The sequence below is a fragment of the Heptranchias perlo genome, chromosome 19 (genome assembly GCF_035084215.1).
Source record: "Heptranchias perlo isolate sHepPer1 chromosome 19, sHepPer1.hap1, whole genome shotgun sequence".
Lineage (NCBI taxonomy): Eukaryota > Metazoa > Chordata > Chondrichthyes > Hexanchiformes > Hexanchidae > Heptranchias > Heptranchias perlo.
This window is the reverse complement of record NC_090343.1, coordinates 50,496,431-50,516,587: the sequence shown is the minus strand read 5'-3', so window position 1 is coordinate 50,516,587 and position 20,157 is coordinate 50,496,431. Positions and strand designations below refer to the sequence as shown.

General features: G+C 44.0%; 1 protein-coding gene across 1 annotated transcript in view; it reads right to left on the bottom strand.

The window, feature by feature from the left end:
* Nucleotides 1-20,157, bottom strand: part of bmp7b (bone morphogenetic protein 7b) — a 151,274-nt gene that overhangs the window by 18,244 nt on the left and 112,873 nt on the right. Inside the window, exon 3 of the mRNA XM_068000732.1 lies at nucleotides 8,263-8,411. Within this exon, the coding sequence (XP_067856833.1) occupies nucleotides 8,263-8,411 (149 nt within the window). The remainder of the gene's footprint in view (nucleotides 1-8,262; nucleotides 8,412-20,157) is intronic.

Here is a 20,157-nt window from a genome sequence, read left to right as displayed (position 1 = left end):
GATGTTTATTATTGAGTGAATGAGGAGGTTTTTATTACTGAGTGAATGAGGAGGTGTTTATTATTGAGTGAATCAGGAGGTGTTTATTATTGAGTGAATCAGGAGGTGTTTATTATTGAGTGAATCAGGAGGTGTTTATTATTGAGTGAATCAGGAGGTGTTTATTATTGAGTGAATGAGGAGGTTTTTATTACTGAGTGAATGAGGAGGTGTTTATTATTGAGTGAATCAGGAGGTGTTTATTATTGAGTGAATCAGGAGGTGTTTATTATTGAGTGAATCAGGAGGTGTTTATTATTGAGTGAATGAGGAGGTGTTTATTATTGAGTGAATTAGGTGTGCATTATTGAGTGAATGAGGAGGTGTTTATTATTGAGTGAATGAGGAGGTGTTTATTATTGAGTGAATCAGGAAGTGTTCATTATTGAGTGAATCAGGAGGTGTTTATTATTGAGTGAATGAGGAGGTGTTTATTATTGAGTGAATCAGGAGGTGTTTATTATTGAGTGAATCAGGAGGTGTTTATTATTGAGTGAATGAGGAGGTGTTTATTATTGAGTGAATCAGGAGGTGTTTATTATTGAGTGAATGAGGAGGTGTTTATTATTGAGTGAATGAGGAGGTGTTTATTATTGAGTGAATGAGGAGGTGTTTATTATTGAGTGAATCAGGTGTGCATTATTGAGTGAATGAGGAGGTGTTTATTATTGAGTGAATGAGGAGGTGTTTATTATTGAGTGAATCAGGAAGTGTTCATTATTGAGTGAATCAGGAAGTGTTCATTATTGAGTGAATCAGGAGGTGTTTATTATTGAGTGAATGAGGAGGTGTTCATTATTGAGTGAATGAGGAGGTGTTTATTATTGAGTGAATCAGGAGGTGTTTATTATTGAGTGAATCAGGAGGTGTTTATTGTTGAGTGAATGAGGAGGTGTTTATTATTGAGTGAATGAGGAGGTGTTTATTATTGAGTGAATCAGGAAGTGTTCATTATTGAGTGAATCAGGAGGTGTTTATTATTGAGTGAATGAGGAGGTGTTCATTATTGAGTGAATCAGGAAGTGTTCATTATTGAGTGAATCAGGAGGTGTTTATTATTGAGTGAATGAGGAGGTGTTCATTATTGAGTGAATGAGGAGGTGTTTATTATTGAGTGAATGAGGAGGTGTTCATTATTGAGTGAATCAGGAAGTGTTCATTATTGAGTGAATCAGGAGGTGTTTATTATTGAGTGAATGAGGAGGTGTTCATTATTGAGTGAATGAGGAGGTGTTTATTATTGAGTGAATCAGGAGGTGTTTATTATTGAGTGAATCAGGAGGTGTTTATTGTTGAGTGAATGAGGAGGTGTTTATTATTGAGTGAATGTGGAGGTGTTCATTATTGAGTGAATGAGGAGGTGTTTATTATTGAGTGAATGAGGAGGTGTTTATTATTGAGTGAATGTGGAGGTGTTTATTATTGAGTGAATGAGGAGGTGTTTATTATTCAGTGAATGAGGAGGTGTTTATTATTGAGTGAATGAGGAGGTGTTTATTATTGAGTGAATGTGGAGGTGTTTATTATTGAGTGAATGAGGAGGTGTTTATTATTGAGTGAATGTGGAGGTGTTCATTATTGAGTGAATGAGGAGGTGTTTATTATTGAGTGAATGAGGAGGTGTTTATTATTGAGTGAATGTGGAGGTGTTTATTATTGAGTGAATGAGGAGGTGTTTATTATTGAGTGAATGAGGAGGTGTTTATTATTGAGTGAATGTGGAGGTGTTCATTATTGAGTGAATGAGGAGGTGTTTATTATTGAGTGAATGAGGAGGTGTTTATTATTGAGTGAATGTGGAGGTGTTTATTATTGAGTGAATGAGGAGGTGTTTATTATTGAGTGAATGAGGAGGTGTTTATTATTGAGTGAATGAGGAGGTGTTTATTATTGAGTGAATGAGGAGGTGTTTATTATTGAGTGAATGAGGAGGTGTTTATTACTGAGTGAATGAGGAGGTGTTTATTATTGAGTGAATGAGGAGGTGTTTATTACTGAGTGAATGAGGAGGTGTTTATTACTGAGTGAATGAGGAGGTGTTTATTATTGAGTGAATGAGGAGGTGTTTATTATTGAGTGAATCAGGAGGTGTTTATTACTGAGTGAATGAGGAGGTGTTTATTACTGAGTGAATGAGGAGGTGTTTATTATTGAGTGAATGAGGAGGTGTTTATTATTGAGTGAATGAGGAGGTGTTTATTATTGAGTGAATGTGGAGGTGTTCATTATTGAGTGAATGAGGAGGTGTTTATTATTGAGTGAATGAGGAGGTGTTTATTATTGAGTGAATGTGGAGGTGTTTATTATTGAGTGAATGAGGAGGTGTTTATTATTCAGTGAATGAGGAGGTGTTTATTATTGAGTGAATGAGGAGGTATTTATTATTGAGTGAATGTGGAGGTGTTTATTATTGAGTGAATGAGGAGGTGTTTATTATTGAGTGAATGAGGAGGTGTTTATTATTGAGTGAATGAGGAGGTGTTTATTATTGAGTGAATGAGGAGGTGTTTATTATTGAGTGAATGAGGAGGTGTTTATTATTGAGTGAATGAGGAGGTGTTTATTATTGAGTGAATGAGGAGGTGTTTATTATTGAGTGAATGAGGAGGTGTTTATTATTGAGTGAATGAGGAGGTGATCATTTTTGACTGATTCAGGTGTTAATCATTGAACGGAGTGGATGTAAAGGTGTGAATTATTGACTGATTCAGGAAGTGTCAATTATTGAAGTTAATATGGTTTGAATCAGTTTTCATTACGGGCAAAGCAAACCTCAGAGGCCAAGACATGATCCCAGCTCCTACCCTGCCCATTTTGGCTTTGGCAAAAGGAAAACTATAATTAACATGGATTTATATCAGTTAATTCTCTTGTTCAGAATGGGGAGAACCGGGAGTGGAGGTGAGGAGAGAGGGAGGAGAAGAGAGGGGCAGAGTGAGTGCATGGGGCAATAGAGAAATGGAGAGGAAGTAGAAGGAATAAGGGGGAGATTGTTCCAGAAGGCAGGAGAGGCGTCTGCACCCTATTTTGTCCTCAGGTTCTGCAGATTATTTTGGCTTCAGGAAGGGGTTATAGTGGTGAACAATTTTGTTCTCAGCGTGGGAGAAGGGGAAGAGGAAGAGTGGAGGGGCCGGGAGAAGGGAGGATGAGGGGAAAATGGAGGGTGTATCGAAGGGAAGAGGGGGGAAGGGAAAGAGGAATGGGTGGGAGAGAAGAGGAGGGAACAGGAGAGGAGGGAAGGGTGGAGGGTGGCGGAGATGCGGGAGGGGAGAGGAGAATGGTGGAAATAGGAGAGAGCAAGGGGAGGAGAGAGGTAGAGGAGGGAAGGAAAGAGAGGGAGGAGAAAGGAAAAGGAAGTGGGAGGAGAGAGGGGGAAAGAGGTGGGGGAGAGGGGAATGGAGAGGGGAGAGGGGAAGAGGAGGGCAGGGGAACAGGATGAGACGTTGAGAGAAAGTGGGAAAGGGGTGGAGAGGAGAAATGGGAGATGGAGTGGGAAGAGGAGCAGATTGGAGAACAGAAATGGGGAACAGGGAGAGGAGGGGAGAATAGGGGAGATGGGGGAGGAGCAGGGTACAGGAAGGGTGGGTTTAGGGGACAGGATGGAGGAGAGTGGGGATGGGGAGCAGAGGGGAGGAACAAATTTGCAGATGACACAAAACTTGGAAGTGAGGAGGATAGTGATAGACTTCAAGAGGATATAGACAGGCTGGTTGAATGGGCGGACACGTGGCAGATGAAATTTAACACAGCAAAATGCAAAATGATACATTTCAGTCGGAAGAATGCGGAGAGGCAATATAAACTAGAGGGCACAATTCTAAAAGGGGTTCAGGAACAGAGAGATCTGGGGGTATATGTACACAAATCGTTGAAAGTGGCAGGGCAGGTTGAGAAAACGGTTAAAAAAGCATTCGGGATCCTGGGCTTTATAAATTAAGGCATAGAGTACAAAAGTAAGGAAGTCATGATGAACTTTTATAAAATACTGGTTCGTCCATAGCTGGAGTATTGTGTCCAGTTCTGGGCACCGCATTTTAGGAAAGATGTGAAGGTCTTAGAGAGGGTGCAGAAGAGATTTACTAAAATGATTCCAGGGATGAGGGACTTTAGTTACGTGGATAGACTGGAGAAGCTGGGATTGTTCTGTTTGGAACAGAGAAGGTTGTGAGGAGATTTGACAGAGGTATTCAAAATCATGAAGGAACTAGACAGAGTAGATAGAGAGAAACTGTTCCCATTGGCAGAAGGGTCAAGAGCCAGAGGACATAGATTTAAGGTGATTGGCAAAAGAACCAAAGGTGACACGAGGAAAAACTATTTTACACAGCGAGTGGTTAGGATCTGGAATGCACTGCCCGAGGGGATGGTGGAGGCAGATTCAATCATGGCCTTCAAAAGGGAACCGAATAAGTACTTGAAAGGATAAAAATTGCAGGGCTACGGGGAAAGGGCGGGGAAGTGGGAATAGCTGGATTGCTCTTGCATAGAGCAGGGGCTGACTCGATGGGCTGAATGGCCTCCTTCTGTGCTGTAACCTTTCTATGATCTATGATTCTATGCTTTTATCAGGGAGCGGAGGAGATGAATGGAGAGAGGAGGGATGGAAAGTGGTGCAGAGAGTGGTGGAACAAGGAGATGGGAGAGACGAGGGGAGGGAAGAGGAGGGGAAGGGGAGGGGAGGGAAGGGGATGGGGAAGTAGAGATGGCCAGAGTGAGGCTCCAGAGGGTATCGCAGTCAGGAGATGGATAGGGAAGCCCTAGGCAGGGGAGGCCCAAGGTTTCCTTGTGGGGCCTGGAGGAACATTCCTGCTTCTTCTGGCCAACAATGAATCCTTAAAACAATGAAATCACCTACCTTGCTGGGCCTCTCCTGGCCCCACAACTGCTTGCCGCCAGGTTTCACCAGCGGGTTCGGCACTGTGCGATTGGGAGTTAAAATTGCGCTGGGGTCCTAATTGCGTCATAGGCCCCTGACATTTAATGAGGCCCCTGCCAGCCTGTGGCAGGTGTCTGACCTGAAACTGTAAACTGGATGTAGTTAAAGTAACGGCAGGCAGCAATGCGCCAGAAACGCAGTGGGAAACGCCCGTCTGCCATTTTAACTACCCACCCACACCATTCCCGTTGGGCGGCAGGATTAAAATCAGGCCAATAGAGTGTGTATTCATCCAGCTATTGAGGGCGTGGAGGTCACATGGTGATATATTTCAGTAAGCCAGACTACAGTAACAAAGATTCTCCGTTTATTCCTGAGTCTCATTAAGATGGGTACAGTCGTGTACTGTACTGACAAGTTCGAGGTTGTGAGTTCAAATCCCAACATGGTAAATTGAGAAATTAAATTCAACAAATATGGTAATTTTGTGGGTTAGCACATAAGAGTACAAAAGCAAGGAAGTTATGCTAAACCTTTATAAATCACTGGTTAGGCCTCAGCTGGAGTATTGTGTTCAATTCTGGGCAGCACACATTCAGAAGGATGTTAAGGCCTTGGAGAGGGTGCAGAAGAGATTTACTAGAATGGTGCCAGGGATGAGGGACTTCAGTTATGTGGAGAGACTGGAGAAGCTGGGGTTGTTCTCCTTAGAGCAGAGAAGGTGAAAGGGAATAGAGGCGTTCAAAATCATGAATGGTTTTGATAGAGTAAATAAGGAGAAACTGTTTCCACTGGCTGAAGGGTCACTAAACAAAGGACACAGGTTTAAATTAATTAGCAAAAGAGCCAGAGGTGTGATGAGGAGAATTTTTTTTATGCAGAGAGTTGTTGTGATCTGGAATGCGCTGCCTGAAAGGGCGGTGGAAGCAGATTCAATAATAACTTTCAAAAAGGGAATTGGATAAATACTTGAAGTGGAGAAAGTTGCAGGGCTATGGGGAATGAGCAGGGCAGTGGGACTAATTAGATAGCTCTGTCAAAGAGCCAGCACAAGCAAGATGGGCTGAATGGCCTCCTGTGCTGTAAGATTGTATGATTCTATGAAAGCTTCAAGGAAGGGAAGCTACCCTGTCTGGCGTATAAGTGATTGACTCTTAATGTTATCTAAAATGGCCCAGCAAGCCATGTAAAAAGCCCTCCATCTTCTCAGGGCAACAAGGGATGGGCAATAAATGTGGCCTTGCAAGTGTTGCCCACATCTTGAGAACAAATAAAAAATCTGGACATCAGGCAGGCAGACTGGTGTGCAAATTCCACTTAGGGAGTGACGCTGGGCTCAAGGAAATGTCCAGCATAAAAACTCCAAGATTTAACAAGTGCCTTTAATGTAATAAAACATCCCAAAACATTTCACAATGGTGGGAGAAGTTGGGAGCGGTGATCAATGGATAGGAGAGAGGTAGCCCAGTGGAGGGGTTTAGGGAAGAGAATTCCACAGAGTATGTGGTTACGGCAGCTGAAGGCTGAAGATGAAGCAGAAAGGGGGAAGTACAAAGAAGGCCAGAGTTGGGAGAAGGGTGCGTGCTGGTTTATAGGAGTGAAGAAGGTTGTAGAGTAGGGATGCCAACCCTCCAGGATTGTCCTGGAGCTTCCAGGAATTAAAAATTAATCTCCTGGACACTGTTGAGAGCAAAATCCAGGATAAAAATAATTGGAGAATTGAAAAAAATGTTTTCTTTTAATTTTCTTTGAACCCTTTCATTTATTATTTATAAAAATATTGTAGATGGAAAAAAGGCTGTTTGATTGGGTGGGACGGATGGAGGTGGGAGGTCATGTGATGAAACCTCCAGGAATATGTCCAACCACGGTTGGCAACCCTATTGTAGAGGTTGGGAGGGACAGGGTCAGGAAGGGACGTAAACAAGGACAAAGATTTTGAATTCATCGCATTGGGGGGTGGGGGGATGGGTGGAGAAAGATGCCAAGGGAGGTGGGCAAGGAGAAGGGAAGGGTGATAGGAGAAGAGGGCTCAGTGTGGGATAGGATGCGCACAGGAGTTTTAGAAGAGTTGCAGTTTATGTAGAATGGAGCTCGGCAGGGCATCGAGGAGATTGTTGTAAGAGAGGAGTCTGGAGGTGAGGGATTACAGATGATGGTTTCAGTGGCACTGGGGGTGAGGTAAGGGCAGATATGGGTGATGTTGCAAAGGTTGGAACAAGGTTTTGATGATGGATAGGATGTGGGGTTTGAAGCAGAGTTCAGGGTCAAAAAGAACACCAAGGATAAGCCTGAGTGAGTAGCTGAGCATTGGGGTGGAATTGGGCTAGAGTGCAGAGCTTTTTGGCAAGAACCAAACAAGATCTTTTAAATTGGAGAAAGGACTTGCCCGTCCATGATTTTTAGGTAGTGATGCAGGTCCAAACACAACTCCAGTACATAAATGGTTCAGGTAGAGGTGAGGTACATATAGAGCTATCAGTCAGCTGGAGATACAGGTACGGATACTGCAGGTAAAGGTGCAAATACTGATACAAGTACAGGGAGAGTCACAGATACCGATTCATATAGTGGTACAGGCATATTGAAATACAGTTATAGAAATAGCTATACGTAGAAATATTGATACATGGCACAGACTGACAGGTACCAATGCAGGCACAGATTGAGATACAGCTGTAGATGTAAGCATGCATATAGATAATAATACAGACATAGATTCAGGTATGGATGCAGATACAGATAGAGATTTTAAAACAGGTGAAAATACAGGTACAGATACAGATACCAAAACAGCTTAACTTACAGGCTTGAATCCATAACTGCACCAGTATCTGCACCTGTGCCTATACCTGTATCTCTATCTCTGAATGTGCAAAGTACCAGTGCCTGTATTTCTACCTGTAGCTTTACTTTACTGTATCCATTTTGTACCTCAGCCACAGGTACAGTAACACATGTGGATAGAAGTACATGTACAGGTATTGGTACAGGTTTAGATCCAAGTACAGGTATGGATACACGAGGTAATTTTAACCTAACCCACTCGGCGGGCAGCTGAGAGGATCGGATTGGACACCTGATTTTATTCTCCTCCGCAGTCAATGGAAAGTAAAATGGATTGATGACTCAATCTGATCAACTTCCCGCTGAGCAGGTTAGATTAAAATTACCCCCACAGGTTCAGATACCAATATAGGTACAGGTGTGAATACAGGAAGATACAAGTACAGAGAGAGAGAGATACTGGTATACAGGTGGATACAGGCCCTGCTGATCTTGCTGGTTAAGCGTTTTCCCACAGGGCAAAGGTAGGATAGCCAATAATATCAGTATTTGAATCTTACCGATAGTCGTCTGCACAAAGAGCTGGAGGCCCAGGTTATTGTTTGGATTCACCACCCAATGATTACTAGTGGCTGTAATATCGAATACCAGCCACCCTTCCTCTGCAGCCCAGATAGTCCTGGAGTCCAGGGGAAACAAGTCCGACTCACTGAAAGAAAAAAAGGGAAAAAGGATGTTATATAAATATCTGATAACCTGTACTAGAAAAGGCTGCCTCAACCAATTGTTCATTCATTTGTGGATTGTTCCTGATATACACAATTATCTAATATACCCATTGTACCCAATATACCCATTGTACCCGATATACCCATTGCACCCGATATACCCATTGTACCCGATATATCCATTGCACCCGATATACCCATTGTACCAGATATATCCATTGTACCCGATATACCCATTGCACCCGATATACCCATTGTACCCGATATACCTATTGTACCCAATATATCCATTGTACTTGATATACCAATTGTACCCAATATACCCATTGTACCCAATATATCCATTGTACTTGATATACCAATTGTACCCAATATACCCATTGTACCCGATATATCCATTGTACCCAATATACCCATTGTACCCGATATACCCATTGCACCCGATATACCCATTGCACCCGATATACCCATTGTACCCGATATACCCATTGCACCCGATATACCCATTGTACCCAATATATCCATTGCACCCGATATACCCATTGCACCCGATATACCCATTGTACCCGATATATCCATTGCACCCGATATACCCATTGTACCCGATATACCCATTGCACCCGATATACCCATTGTACCCGATATATCCATTGTACCCGATATACCCATTGTACCCGATATACCCATTGTACCCAATATACCCATTGTACCCGATATACCCATTGTACCCGATATACCCATTGTACCCAATATATCCATTGTACTTGATATACCAATTGTACCCAATATACCCATTGTACCCAATATATCCATTGTACCTGATATACCGATTGTACCCGATATACCCATTGTACCCGATATACCCATTGTACCCGATATACCCATTGTACCCGATATACCCATTGTACCCGATATACCGATTGTACCCGATATACCCATTGTACCCGATATACCCATTGTACCCGATATACCCATTGTACCCGATATACCCATTGTACCTGATATACCCATTGAGAGTGTATCTCCCAACCCCATATTTAAAAAACACAGGCTTCCGCTCGTACCACCCGATCACCGCCACTCCCCAGACCTGGCCTCCAATGCCCCCCCCCCCCCACACAGCCTCCTATCTCACCTCCCCCTGACCTCCTAGTTCCCCCCCAACCTCTTATCTCCCACCCACAACCTTGTATTTCCCCCCCGACCTCCTATCTCCCCCGACCTCTTAATTCCCCCCAACCTCCTATCCCTCCCCAACCTCCTACCTCCTATCCCCCAGCTCCCGACCCCCCCCCCACCCCGGCTTCCTATCGTCCCCCTGGCCTTCACTTACCTGAGGGCTGCTGTGATGCTAGCAGGACCCCGATTTTGGTTTCCACTTCACAGACTGGCTGTTTGCGCCCTGAATGTACCCTGTGTCCCTGGATGCCCATAAAAGTACTTCATTGCACTGATATACACCCAGTACCTGATATACACATGGTTCCTGATATACACATGGTTCCAGATATGCACCCAGTACCTGATATACACATGGTTCCTGATATACACATGGTTCCTGATATACACTGAACCAAACACCTATCATTGAGCCACAGTGAACTGCATTTGTTTGTTCTAGCATGTTATAAGTCAGTGCCTAACTGTTGTGAAATTGGTGAGTCAGTGCATCTCTGTGATAGATTCTGTGGGTCAATCTGTGGTTAGGCTCTTTTGATCTTTATCTTTGTGCGGTGAGCTGCCTGGATAAATGACTATCTGACACTGGCTTTATGGGTCAGTACTTCTGCTCAGAATCACTGTTAGTCTATACTTCTTTGTAATGGGCTCTATGGATCAATGTTAACATCTCTCCGTGATAGGTTCTGTTGGTCCATACCTCTCTGTGATGGGATCAATGGTTCAATCCTTCTTTACAGTGGGTTATGTTAGTCCATACCTCTCCATCCTACACTCTGTGGGTCAGTACCTCTCTGCCTCGTTGAGTAGAATGGGCCTATACTCTCTGGGGTTTAGAAGAATGAGACGTGATCTCACTGAAACATATAAGATTCTGAGGGGGCTTGACACGGTAGATGCTGAGAGTATGTTTCCCATGGTTAGAGAGTCTGGAACTAGGTGATAATCGGTCGGCCATTTAAGACTGAGATGAGGAGGAATTTCTTCACCCAGAGGGGTGGAAATCTTTGGAATTCTCTACCCCAGAGGACTGTGGATGCTGAGTTGTTGAGTATATTCAAGGCTGAGATCGATAGATTTTTGAACCCGAGGGGAATCAAGGGATATGGGGATCAGGCAGGAAAGTGGAGTTGAGGTCGAAGATCAGCCATGATCTTAATGAATGGCGGAGCAGGCTCGAGAGGCCTACGGCCTGTTCCTGCTCCTGCTCCTATTTCTTAGGTCTTATGTCTTATGACGCAGGTTCTGTTGGTCTGTAATGCTTTGTGATGAGCTCCATGTTTCGGAGCCTATCTCTCAAGCTACTTACGTGTACAGTTGACTCCTCCTGTTAAAGGGGCAGATGGCAGTCAACTCGAAGGAATAACAATCAGGAGCGGAATTATTTTAAAATCCAGTGTTACTTAGACTTTGAAATTATACTTTGTCTCTGTGGATTGATATCAAAACAAAGGCAGCCTAATATCATCTTTCAAAATGTAATGCAGATGTGACCACAGAGTGGAAGTTTAATAGAATCCATTCACTTAAAAATAAGTTCTGCACTGAATGGAAAATGTTCACAACCTGCCAGCACAGTGAATCGTCCCCACTTCGGTAATAAAAATATATTTTTTTGACCATCAACTGATGAATGGGCCTTTCAAGAAAAACAAAGCACTGTTGGTTTTAGTAACCTATGGGAAGGCCTGGTGCCAAAGCTTCAGCATTTGATGTCTGATTGAAATGTGTGTGTAGATGCCATAATCAAAGCGACATAACCTACAGTGCACCACAGCAGGGTTTGCCAACATTTGGGTCCCTTAATCACTGTCATCTGTATCTGATTTTATTCACTAAACTAAGGAACTCAGCTCAATCATAATTCAGATTTCGATTTTGCAGTTGAAAGCTGACTGACTTATATTATAAGCAAAAAATCAAGGAGAAGAAAGGGTCACTTGTCTTAACAAAGTTCATCCCCCCATTTATCCTAATTTTTACACCTCAATGTTCATGGTGTCAGCCATGGCTCAGTGGTAGCCCTCTTTGCCTCTGAGTTAGAAGGTTGTGGGTTCGAAGTCCCACTCCAGAGAGTTGAGTCCCATAACCTAGGCTGAAACTCCAGTGTAGTACTGAGGAAGTGCTGCACTGTCAGAGGTTTTGTGGATGAGAAGTTAAACTGAGGTCTTATTCACCCTCTCAGGTGGATGTGAAAGATCTCATGGCATTATTTGAGGAGTGGAGTTCTCCCTGGTGTCCTGGACAATATTCATCCCTCACCCAACACCACTAAACCTGTGGGACCTTGCTTTGTGCACATTGGCTGTGTGTTTCTTACAACAGTGACTACACTTCAAAAATACTTCATTGGCTGTAAAGTGCTTTGAGGCAACCTGAGATTGTGAAAGGTGCTATATAAATGCAAGTCCGTACTTCCAATGTGTTTCGAATTACCCAAATGTTTTGGTGTCTATTACCCTGTCGGGTAGATTATTCCAAATATTTATCAGTAAATTCTTCCCATTTTTAAATCTAGAAGCTAACACCTATGGTGCAGGACAGAACAAGAGAAGATGAGGTAAATCATTAGGTGATTAGGTGACACTAAGTTTGGGTTTAAAAGCCTGAAGGTTGTAGGAGGAAGGAAAGACTGAGGGAAATAAAGAGATCTGGTTTTGAGGACTTGGGAAAGTTAGAGTCGGAGATTCTGGGATGAACCTTGATTTCATGCATAGTGGAGATATAGAGTGGGTGAAGAGTATGTTGGACGGTATATTTGCAGTTTATAAAGAACAAGAGACAAAAGTTCCGAGAAGCCCTGACCATGATGGTATCAATAAAATGGAGAAAGATAAGAAAGGTTTCAACAGAGAAAGAGTGGTCAGAGGCCAGAGAAATGTTGTTTACGCTAATTTTCTGGGGTTTCTGTGCTCTTCAACCGAAGTTACAACGGACAAACTCTGGGAAATTCAACCCGCTAGAAGTAAGGGAGGGATTGCTTACTTAGACAACAAGCTTTTTACTGGTCCAGAGGAGTTAAAAGATTTTCCCTGGAATTCATATTTCCTCCCACATCTAAAGCTGAGCTGCTAGGACATTATTCGTCCCATGGAAAGTCCTTTATGTCACAAGCATTTCTTTGAAGTAATCAAACAGTCTGAGAGTTTGACAGATCTTACATATTGGGAGATGGTAAATGCTGGGAATCTGCCATTTTCCCTTAGAGTTTTACATTTTTGTAATGTCTCAGCATTCAAAGTGAGTAGGCTTGTCTTTATCACAGTCTGTCAATCTGCATATGTTAACATTTCAATGGAGCTATTCCAGTTTCTGCACAAAGACATTTACACACATAAAGGAAACCCGTCTAGAACAGGTGCTTCTCATTGAATGCTCTGCTGAGCGGAAAAGAAAAGTTTAACAGGAAAGAGCACACCAACTTTTTTGAGGGACCATGAGTAATGGAGGATATGTGGGAGCGCCATTTGAATTTGGAGAAGTTAGTGAGGGTAACACTGAAGGGTGAAGATGGAAACATTAAAAGTGTGAGCCTGGTAGCTGTTTGTGAGAAATTTGTGAGAAATGTGAACTAACTAGCATTGATTGTTCTTTTCGCTCAGTCCCTGAGAGAAAAAAGGGGTGGAAACTGATTACTTCAGATCTTCACCACAACAATGAAGACATTGTCACATTGTGCTCTGTCAGATTGTTGGGTGCTGCAGCAGACGGGCATTTGAAGAAATATGGCTGTAAGGTTTGTATGGAGTTTCCTGTGGACCAGAGAACCTGCAGGGCCCTGTGGTCAGTTCGAGGATTGGAGGCAAGGGCAGCATTAATGTTAGGAATTTCCCCCACGGATGATCTCTGACCTCAGGGCCTTTTTCCTGCAGCTGCACTGGTATTTCTGTCCCCCTGATCTCAGCATAAGGCTCTGCCAGTGCCTAGAATTCATCCAGACCAGCCTGGGAGAGAGAATAAGAGTGTCCTCTCCTCTTATAGACACAGCTCACCTCAGGTACATGGCACCTATCAGGCACCCAAAGGGTGTCCAAAGAGGGAAATCTGTCCTATTGCGTCTTTGAAGAATGGAAACAATATTTCATTGCCCCATTGAAGGGTATGGAGGAAATCTAGATGTAGTGTTTCCGTGATTGCACTGTGAGAGGGCTGGAGGTTGTGAACACTCAGGATGTGAGTTCTGAATGAAGTCGTGAGCACTGAGGGTGAGTGATCTTAAGGAAGTTGACGAATGTAGAGTTGAATCATCAGGAAGAATGTGAATGAGTGGATGATGAATGGGGAAGGTCATTGATACGAAGGTAAGAAAATAAATGCATTCATATAAAACCTTACCACATCCTCAGGATGTCCTGAAGCACTTCACAACCAATGAAATATTTTTGAAGATCAGTCATTAGTGCTACGTAGTCAAATATGGCAACCGAGAGTGTACAGCAAGATCCCACAAGCAGAATGTATGGTGACTCATCAGTTAATGTGTTTTCTTGGTGGTGTTGGTTTGAAGAATATTGGCCGGGACACTGGGAGAACCGCCTGCTCTTCTTCAAATAGTACTATGGAATATTTTACATCCAAGGTGGGACTTCAGTTTAGTGTCTTATCTGAAAGAGGACACGACAATGCAGCACTTCCAACAATGTAGCACTCCCTCACTACTGTGGTGAAGTATCAGTCTAGATTACATACTGAAGTTTTGGAGTGGTGCTTAAACCTACAACCTTCTGACTTAAAAGGCAAGTGTGCTACAGACTGGGCTAATCTGATGCTTGTGAAGAAGGAAAGAGAGCAGAACTCTGGAGGACTCCTGAGTTAATGATAAAATATTCAGAGGTGAGCCTTCTGTTATAACACAGATAGGTTTGAGAGGAAACTATATAGCCATATTGGCAATTGTTTAAAAGCCTTGGTGGCAATGTCAACATTTTTGGTGATGGCCAAAGTAAAGATTGGTGATTAACCAAAGTGTTCTAGAGCTCCATAGTATATAAGTTTTAAGTATCATGATGTTGATTTCAATTTACTTTTCACTACTTTAAGTTTATGCTCTCTTGTCCTATTTTCCTGACTTAATTTGAAATAATATTCTGGGTTTCCCTTAGATACCCCATTTAATATGGGACAGACATAGCATTAGGGGCTTGGATGGAGAGAAATTTGTTGAGTGTATTCAGGAGGAATTTCTCATTCAGTATGTGGATGGCCCGACTAGAGAGGGGGCAAAACTTGACCTCCTCTTGGGAAATAAGGAAGGGCAGGTGACAGAAGTGTTAGTGAGGGATCACTTTGGGACCAGTGATCATAATTCCATTAGTTTTAAGATAGCTATGGAGAATGATAGGTCTGGCCCAAAAGTTAAAATTCTAAATTGGGGAAAGGTCAATTTTGATGGTATTAGACAGGAACTTTCACAAGTTGATTGGGAGAGTCTGTTGGCAGGCAAAGGGACGTCTGGTAAGTGGGAGGTTTTCAAAAGTGTGTTAACCAGGGTTCAGGGTAAGCACATTCCTTATAAAGTGAAGGGCAAGGCTGGTAGAAGTAGGGAACCTTGGATGACTCGGGAGATTGAGGCCCTAGTCAAAAAGAAGAAGGAGGCATATGACATGCATAGACAGCTGGGATCAAGTGGATCCCTTGAAGAGTATAGAGATTGCCGGAGTAGAGTTAAGAGAGAAATCAGGAGGGCAAAAAGGGGATATGAGATTGCTTTGGCAGATAAGGCAAAGGAGAATCCAAAGAGCTTCTACAAATACGTAAAGGGCAAAAGAGTAACTAGGGAGAGAGTAGGGCCTCTTAAGGATCAACAAGGTCATCTATGTGCGGAACCACAAGAGATGGGTGAGATCCTGAAGGAATATTTCACATCGGTATTTACGGTTGAGAAAGGCATGGATGTTAGGGAACTTGGGGAAATAAATAGTGATGTCTTGAGGAGTGTACATATTACAGAGAGGGAGGCGCTGGAAGTCTTAACGCGCATCAAGGTAGATAAATCTCCGGGACCTGATGAAATGTATCCCAGGACGTTATGGGAGGTTAGGGAGGAAATTGCGGGTCCCCTAGCAGAGATATTTGAATCATCGACAGCTACAGGTGAGGTGCCTGAAAATTGGAGGGTAGCAAATGTTGTGCCTTTGTTTAAGAAGGGCGGCAGGGAAAAGCCTGGGAACTACAGACCGGTGAGCCTGACATCTGTAGTGGGTAAGTTGTTAGAGGGTATTCTGAGAGACAGGATCTACAGGCATTTGGAGAGGCAGGGACTGATTAGGAACAGTCAGCATGGTTTTGTGAGAGGAAAATCATGTCTCACAAATTTGATTGAGTTTTTTGAAGGGGTAACCAAGAAGATAGATGAGGGCTGTGCAGTAGACGTGGTCTACATGGACTTTAGCAAAGCCTTTGACAAGGTACCGCATGGTAGGTTGTTACATAAGGTTAAATCTCACGGGATCCAAGGTGAGGTAGCCAATTGGATACAAAATTGGATTGACGACAGAAGACAGAGGGTGGTTGCAGAGGGTTGTTTTTCAAACTGGAGGCCTGTGACCAGCGGTGTGCCTCAGGGATCGGTGCTGGGTCCGCTGTTATTTGTTATTTATATTAATGATTTGGATGAGAATTTAGGAGGCATGGTTAGTAAGTTTGCAGATGACACCAAGATTGATGGCATTGTGGACAGTGAAGAAGGTTATCTAGGATTGCAACGGGATCTTGATAAATTGGGCCAGTGGGCCGATGAATGGCAGATGGAGTTTAATTTAGATAAGATGTGGAGATGCCGGTGATGGACTGGGGTTAACAATTGTAAACAATTTTACAACACCAAGTTATAGTCCAACGATTTTATTTTTAATCCCACAAGCTTTCGGGGGCTTTCCCCTTCCTCAGGCGGTGTGGAAATGGCAATTTCGAATCCTTCGCATTTTAAGATCACATAACAAAGCCTGGTGATTACTGCCCATTGCCAAGGCAATCACAGTGAGCAGACAGAAAGATGTCATCTAAAAGGCCACTGAATATACAACCCCCAAAAAAAAAAGAGAGAGAGAGACAGAACGAAGACAGTCAATGACCCGTTATATTAAAAACAGATAACATTTGTTCGCTGGTGGGGTTACGTGTAGTGTGACATGAACCCAAGATCCCGGTTGAGGCCGTCCTCATGGGTGCGGAACTTGGCTATTAATTTCTGCTCGACGATTTTGCGTTGTCGTGTGTCTCGAAGGCCGCCTTGGAGTATGTTTACCCGAAGGTCGGTGGATGAATGTCCATGACTGCTGAAGTGTTCCCCGACAGGGAGAGAACCCTCCTGTTTGGCGATTGTTGCGCGGTGTCCGTTCATCCGTTGTCGCAGCGTCTGCATGGTCTCGCCAATGTACCATGCTCTGGGGCATCCTTTCCTGCAACGTATGAGGTAGACAACGTTGGCCGAGTCACAGGAGTATGAAGCGTGCACCTGGTGGGTGGTGTCCTCTCGATGATCTGGCATGTCTTGCAGAGGTTACCGTGGTAGGGTTGTGTGATGTCGTGGACGCTGTTCTCCTGAAAGCTGGGTAATTTGCTGCGAACGATGGTCTGTTTGAGGTTGGGTGGCTGTTTAAAGGCGAGTAGTGGAGGTGTGGGGATGGCCATAGCGAGGTGTTCGTCATCATTGATGACATGTTGAAGGCTGCGGAGAACATGGCGTAGTTTCTCCGCTCCGGGGAAGTACTGGACGACGAAGGGTACTCTGTTGGTTGCGTCCCGTGTTAGTCTTCTGAGGAGGTCTACGCGATTTTTCGCTGTGGCCCGTCGGAACTGTCGATCGATGAGTCGAGCATCATATCCCGTTCTTACCAGGGCGTCTTTCAGCGTCTGTAGATGTCCATCGCGTTCCTCCTCGTCTGAGCAGACCCTGTGTATTCGCAGGGCCTGTCCATAGGGGATGGCCTCTTTGACGTGGTTAGGGTGGAAGCTGGAAAAGTGGAGCTTTGTGAGATTGTCCGTGGGCTTGCGGTAGAGTGAGGTGCTGAGGTGCCCGTCTTTGATGGAGATTCGTGTGTCCAAGAAAGAAACTGATTCTGAGGAGTAGTCCATGGTGAGCTTGATGGTGGGATGGAACTTGTTGATGTTATCGTGTAGTCTCTTTAGTGATTCCTCACCGTGGGTCCATAGAAAGAAAATGTCGTCGATGTATCTGGTGTATAGTGTTGGTTGGAGGTCCTGTGCAGTGAAGAAGTCCTGCTCGAACTTGTGCATGAAAATGTTGGCATATTGGGGTGCGAATTTGGTCCCCATGGCTGTTCCGTGTGTTTGGGTAAAGAACTGGTTATTGAAGGTGAAGACATTGTGATCCAGGATGAAGCGGATGAGTTGTAGGATGGCGTCTGGAGATTGGCTGTTGTTGGTGTTGAGTATTGATGCTGTCGCAGTGATGCCATCATCGTGGGGGATACTGGTGTATAGTGCCGAGACGTCCATCGTGGTGAGAAGTGTTCCTGGTTCAACAGGTCCGTGGGTACTGAGTTTTTGTAGAAAGTCTGTAGTGTTGCGACAGAAGCTGGGGGTTCCCTGCACGATGGGTTTCAGGATGCCCTCGATGTATCCAGAGAGGTTCTCACACAGGGTTCCATTGCCTGATACGATAGGACGTCCGGGTGTGTTGGCTTTGTGTATCTTTGGGAGGCAGTAGAAGTCTCCCACGCGGGGAGTACGTGGGATGAGAGTGCGTAGGATGTTTTGAAGGTGCGTAGGATGTTTTGATGCCACGGTAACCTCTGCAAGACATGCCAGATCATCGACACAGATACCACCATCACACGAGAGGACACCACCCACCAGGTGCACGGTTCATACTCCTGTGACTCGGCCAACGTTGTCTACCTCATACGTTGCAGGAAAGGATGCCCCAGAGCATGGTACATTGGCGAGACCATGCAGACGCTGCGACAACGGATGAACGGACACCGCGCAACAATCGCCAAACAGGAGGGTTCTCTCCTTGTCGGGGAACACTTCAGCAGTCATGGACATTCATCCACCGACCTTCGGGTAAACATACTCCAAGGCGGCCTTCGAGACACACGACAATGCAAAATCGTCGAGCAGAAATTAATAGCCAAGTTCCGCACCCATGAGGACGGCCTCAACCAGGATCTTGGGTTCATGTCACACTACACGTAACCCCACCAGCGAACAAATGTTATCTGTTTTTAATATAACGGGTCATTGACTGTCTTCGTTCTGTCTCTCTCTCTCTTTTTTTTTTGGGGGTTGTATATTCAGTGGCCTTTTCGATGACACCTTTCTGTCTGCTCACTGTGATTGCCTTGGCAATGGGCAGTAATCACCAGGCATTGTTCTGTGATCTTAAAATGCGAAGGATTCAAAATTGTCATTTCCACACCGCCTGAGGAAGGGGAAAGCCCCCGAAAGCTTGTGGGATTAAAAATAAAATCGTTGGACTATAACTTGGTGTTGTAAAATAATTTAGATAAATGTGAGGTGATGCATCTTGGTAGATCGAATCGGGCCACGACCTACTCCGTTAATGGTAGGGCGTTGGGGAGAGTTATAGAACAAAGAGATCTAGGAGTACAGGTTCATAGCTCCTTGAAAGTGGAGTCACAGGTGGATAGGGTGGTGAAGAACGCATTCAGCATGCTTGGTTTCATTGGTCAGAACATTGAATACAGGAGTTGGGATGTCTTGTTGAAGTTGTACAAGACATTAGTAAGGCCACACTTGGAATACTGTGTACAGTTCTGGTCACCCTATTATAGAAAGGATATTATTAAACTAGAAAGAGTGCAGAAAAGATTTACTAGGATGCTACCGGGACTTGATGGTTTGACTTATAGGGAGAGGTTGGATAGACTGAGACTTTTTTCCCTGGAGAGTAGGAGGTTTAGGGGTGATCTTATAGAAGTCTATAAAATAATGAGGGGCATAGATAAGGTAGATAGTCAAAATCTTTTCCCAAAGGTAGGGGAGTCTATAACGAGGGGGCATAGATTTAAGGTGCGAGGGGAGAGATACAAAAGGGTCCAGAGGGGCAATTTTTTCACTCAAAGGGTGGTGAGTGTCTGGAACGAGCTGCCAGAGGCAGTAGTAGAGGCGGGTACAATTTTGTCTTTTAAAAAGTATTTGGACAGTTACATGGGTAAGATGGGTATAGAGGGATATGGGCCAAGTGCAGGCAATTGGGACTAGCTTAGTGGTATAAACTGGGCGACATGGACATGATGGGCCGAAGGGCCTGTTTCCATGTTGTAAACTTCTATGATTCTATGATTCTATAATATTTTAGACACCATGATGAGCACCTCCCCCGCTCTGTCTTATCTCTAGACTGCAGTTTGAGATTCTCTAACCTGTCCTCATAGTTCACTCCCTTCGCATTTGGAACTATTTGTTGCTCTTTTCTGTGACTTTTCCGTCACATGTACATATTTTTTGTCGCACGTTGACCAGAGTTGAACACGATACTCCCGTGAGGTGTGACCGGTGCATTGTACATAACCTCTGTTGCCCTGTATTCTACAGTTCAGGCTATATTTCCAGCATTCT